At 42.1% G+C, this 4,737-nt stretch overlaps 1 protein-coding gene across 1 annotated transcript in view; it reads left to right on the top strand.

Annotated features, from left to right (window-relative positions):
• The first annotated feature begins 329 nt into the window (after nt 1-329).
• Nucleotides 330-4,737, top strand: part of LOC113034664 (heterogeneous nuclear ribonucleoprotein L-like) — a 66,676-nt gene continuing 62,268 nt past the window's right edge. Inside the window, exon 1 of the mRNA XM_026189472.2 lies at nt 330-696. Within this exon, the coding sequence (XP_026045257.1) occupies nt 475-696 (222 nt within the window). The 5' untranslated portion in view covers nt 330-474. The remainder of the gene's footprint in view (nt 697-4,737) is intronic.

Raw genomic sequence — 4,737 nt, 5'->3', positions numbered from 1 at the left:
TGTTTTCCTAAATCCCACCATGTTTCTGGGTAATCCGGGCATGACAGAGGATAAAGATGACTTTTCCTTTCATGATGCTGCACATTCACACCGATGCTCTCCCCCCCCCCTCTCTGCTTTTTCCAGCCCTCTGTGGTTTCAGTCTGCCTCTCCCTGCATTGTATGTTACCCACCATTCCTCTCCGCTCCCTCCGTGCACTCCTCTGCATAGCCTGGAGAGAGCCTGTCGGTTGACGACTCGATTCCGACCAATGACACGCCGTGTCTGTAAGGCGCAGGACCAGTTTCACCAATAACAGAAGGCACTGGGCGGGACATATATATAGAAAATCACTGGCGCTGGAGAGAGACAGACGCATCCGTGGAAAGGACCCGTGAGACGAGACAGGTACCAAAGGATCATTCTCGGCATGGACGTGTCAGAGTGACCAGCTGCAGACACTGTCGCTTCGTCCACCTGATCCACCACCGAGCATGTCTACTCCAGAAGAAGCCGGCCAGCGTGAGGAAGGGGAGTACGGAAGGGCGGCTAAACGGCTCAAAACAGAGGAGACGGAGGCGGATGAGAGAGAGGAGGGGGAAGAGGAGCTGGAGGAAGGAGAGGATTCGGACTCCGGATCGCTACCCGGTAACGGAGAGTCGGCGACAGACAATCGGGCCCGGTGGAGCGCGAGCCAATTCGGAGCAGGGCTGAGGGTAAGGAGAGCAAAAATGTTACCTAACGGTACCCTGCGGCACAGCATCACACACCGAGCCGGGCGAGCCGCGCGCATGTGCGCGCGCGCTGTCATGCAGTCTGTGCCAAGAGACATCTACCTGTCACACATATGTCGGCGCCGACATCACCGACACAGTGGAGCCTGAGCTATAAATCCAGGCCAATTTTTCAATGTGACGCCTGTGTTCATTCAGCCAAAGCAATTGTCCGATAAAATGTGTGTGGTGGTAAATGTGCAAAATGTCCCGTTTGACTTTTGATGTTGAATATTCGGTTCTTTCCACTCTATGGTGTCTGTTGTGTATTTGTGTATTTCCTTGCAATGCTGTGGTTTCCTCTCAGGTCACTGGCTTTTCAGTACAAATCATCGACTTGTTAACGTTTCCCACACGAAACTCAGAAGCCTAAATTTGGGTTTAACACAGATGTCCTGGTTTCTCTTTGGTTATTCACCCAGTGTCTCTTGTATCTGCTAATGTTGAGTCCATCTGATATTTACAGTGCCATGAAAAAGTATTTACCCCTTTGTTTCAAGTGATGCTGATAACTGGCAAGACATTCATTTCACGCTGAAGAATTTTGGCCCATTTTTCTTTGCACAGTTGTGTGAATTCAGACAAATTGGACGTTTTTCGAGTATGAATGGCCAATTTAAGCACCTTACTAACCCTAACTGTTATTGTGATTTGGCACCATATAAATAAAACTGAATGGAATTGTTTGTGGTCATGCTAAAGCCTCTCAATTGGATTTAAGTCTGGACTTTTCACTAGACCACTCAAAGTAGAGCTGGGCGATAGAACGATAACGATATGTATCGCGATATAACTTTTACTCGATAGAGAAATTAAGCTATCGCGATAGACCTCTTAAAAAAAAAAAAAAAAAGACCAGCCAATCCAAATTAAGTAGCGCAGAGCCGAACCAATCACAGCCGCAGCGTCACGTCGCGTGACTTGTTACGTACAGCACAAGTGCCAAGCCGCACGTGTGTTTGTTTGGGAAGCAGCCAGCGGGTAATGGAGGAAATGAGTGTGCCGGCTAGAAAAATCAACCGAGCGTGACCGAAGAGAAAACAGATGATGGTTCCAATGCCGGAGAGATTGTCAAACGGAAGAGCCATAGAAGTTCCGTAGTGTGAAGGTATTTCGGCTATTTCAAGTCTGACAAAAACAGAGTAGCGTGCACTGTAAATTGTGCCGAAAACAAGTCTGGAAATACATGCGTCACACTGTGCGCCACGTTATTGTTTCGGTGAAATGAATTTCTACAATACTGTTAATTCTACTCTCTGCAGTGTTTAAATGCTTACATATACACACAGTTACTGTCCCTCCACACATACGACTCGGTTCTGCTTCTATGCCCCAGCTTTGTTTACTTTTTCCCACCGAGGCTTCTAGACTTCTGATTGGCCAACATTTCTGCACGGTTAGGAATCTAGCGCCACCTGCTGCTTTGGCATGTTCATAGCAGCGTTTTCCTTCATTTCTGCCTTTATGTGTGGACGGGATTATTTTTTAAAACGAAAACGGAAAATCTCAGTTTTCAAAAATACCCGTGTACGTGTGGACGTAGCCTCAGTCTCTGACTGGAAGCGCTAATTCGTCATTCGGCTTTTGTCAGACTAAAGTAACTGTTAAAACTGTTTGAAAAGCTCAGCTATACAACAAGGAGAGATTGAGAATTTCCTTTTAGTTCTCAGTTTATTTGATATTGACAAAAGTTAGTCAGTTTTGTCTGTTCTTCTGTAAAACAAACTAAGATTTATTTTTAGAATTAATATTTTGTTTCTAAGTGGAATTGACAATTTAGTCTGTTTCGTTTGTTCTATTTTGAAACTTAAACGCTTTAGCGGCTGCCTTTTGTGTAGTTTGTAATATTTGCCTTTATTTATCTGAAAAAGTCTCATGTTCCTTAAGTACATCTACCCTGTTGAACTTATTATGGGAAATAAATATTTAAATAAAAACAAGCTGCTGATTATTTCACATTTTACTTGTGAGCAACGGCACATTTAAATCTTACAAATATAGTTATTTGGCTGATATCATGATAGATATCGTTATCGCCTGAAATGAAAAAAACATATCGTGATATGAAGAAATCTCATATCGCCCAGCTCTAACTCAAAGCTTTATTATTATTATTTCTAAGCCATTTAAGGTGGAGTTTCTGATGTGTTTCAGATCATGCTGCATAACCAAAGTGCTCTTCATCATCAGGCCATGAACTGGAGCTGGAGATTCTCCTTCAGGATTTTCAGAGTAGAATCCATGATTCCAAGCAAAGCAGCCCCAGGCCATCACACTGTTACCTCAATGTTTGATTGTTGGTACGATGTTGTTGTTATAAAATGCTGGGGTAGTTTTATGCTAGCTGTAACGGGACACCAGCCTTCCAAAAAGTCCTGCTTTTCTCTAATTAGTCCCCTGAAAACTTTCCCAAAGTCTTGGGGAGCAAGATGGGCTTTTGAATATGTGAGGATGAACCTTTGTTTTGGTTTTTTTATGGTCAGTATTGGTTTTCTGGTTGGTTTGGTTGGTTTTCTCTCCCAGTTTTTGCCCAGTTTCTTTCTTATGGTTGAGTCGTGAACACTGACACTGACTGAGTTGTTCGGATGTTGTTCTGGGTTCTTCTGTGACCTCCTGGATGATTTGGTGAGGGGCTCTTGGGGTCAGCCACTGTTGGGCAGGTTTTCTTGATAATAACTCTCACTGTGGTTCTTTGAAGAAATGGATTTGTAACATTTTCCTGACTAATAGATGTCATGACTTTTTTCTTATTTGTTCTCAAATTAATTTTAGATCGTGACATGATGTGTTGCTTTTTGATTGTTTAGCCTACCTCACATTGTCAAATTAGCTTTGTAGCTAATCAAATTTGAACTTAGCATTTCAAAATATATGGTTAAACAGTTAATTCAAAATGTAACATGGTAGGCCTGGTAGCTGGTAGGTTTGGATGGCTTTTCCCCTTTGGTAAATACAATCAGTATTTAAAATTGCATTTAGCATTTACTCAGGTTACTTTTGTCTAATAAAATATTTTTTTTATCTAAAGCATTTGATGATAAATATGCAGGAAATAAGACATCGGGTAGGGTACAAACCTTTCCAGTACATGGCCACGGTCACCACATCACGCAACATTTCATGACCACGTGAACATCATTTATTAAGTTCTACTATCCCAGTCTCCACCTTTGCCTTCATGATTGTTTTGATCTGGTGCATTATAAGTAAAAACCAAATGAAACTGAATTGACTTCCAGTATTTGAGCTGGGTAGGTGCCTCGTGCCTTAACTTGATCAAATCTGATTTGAAGACTTGCTCTCGCCAGCGTACAAGTTTGCAGATTCTGTGTTTACTTACAGTTGGCTGTGTGTCCTCGTCCATCAACAATAATAAATACCTGCAGTATCACACACCGTGCAGGAAATTAAAAATTAATATGCACAAATACATATGTGCCACAACTGCAGTACCTTTATTGAGGCTGGGTCGGTCAGGGTCGGATCCTGAATCTGGCAGGAAATGTTCTTCTACAAGTTACACAGACTTCAGGTTTTATAAAGTGACAAGACAACATTTTAAGACCATTTCCAATAACTATATTTCTGATGACACAGTATTACAAAAATATTGTATGCTTTGTCAACGCTTGCAGGCAGTAAATGAACTGCTCCTTCCTTTTCATATGAAATGCATACATAGAGTGCTTGTTTACTCAGAATTATTTTGGCATATTGCACATAACAGGCTGTACCTATATCAGCACATCACTCATTGCCTCATCACTGCTGTATGTTTTTGATCTGCTACATTGCACTGTTCTTTGTATCACCATTTACAAGTCGGTCCATTATTGTTGAATTTTGCACTTACATCTGTATTGAGACTGATAATTTGGCCTCCGCAGTAAGTCTGGCCTTTGATGTATCTGCTGATTGAGGAGCCAGCGTTGCAGCAGTATCTTCTGTGAGATTGTGATGAAGCCAGATTATATTAGTTTCTCT

This window comes from Astatotilapia calliptera, chromosome 13 (genome assembly GCF_964374335.1).
Source record: "Astatotilapia calliptera chromosome 13, fAstCal68.1, whole genome shotgun sequence".
NCBI classification, from domain to species: domain Eukaryota; kingdom Metazoa; phylum Chordata; class Actinopteri; order Cichliformes; family Cichlidae; genus Astatotilapia; species Astatotilapia calliptera.
This window is presented reverse-complemented; position numbering and strand designations above follow the sequence as displayed.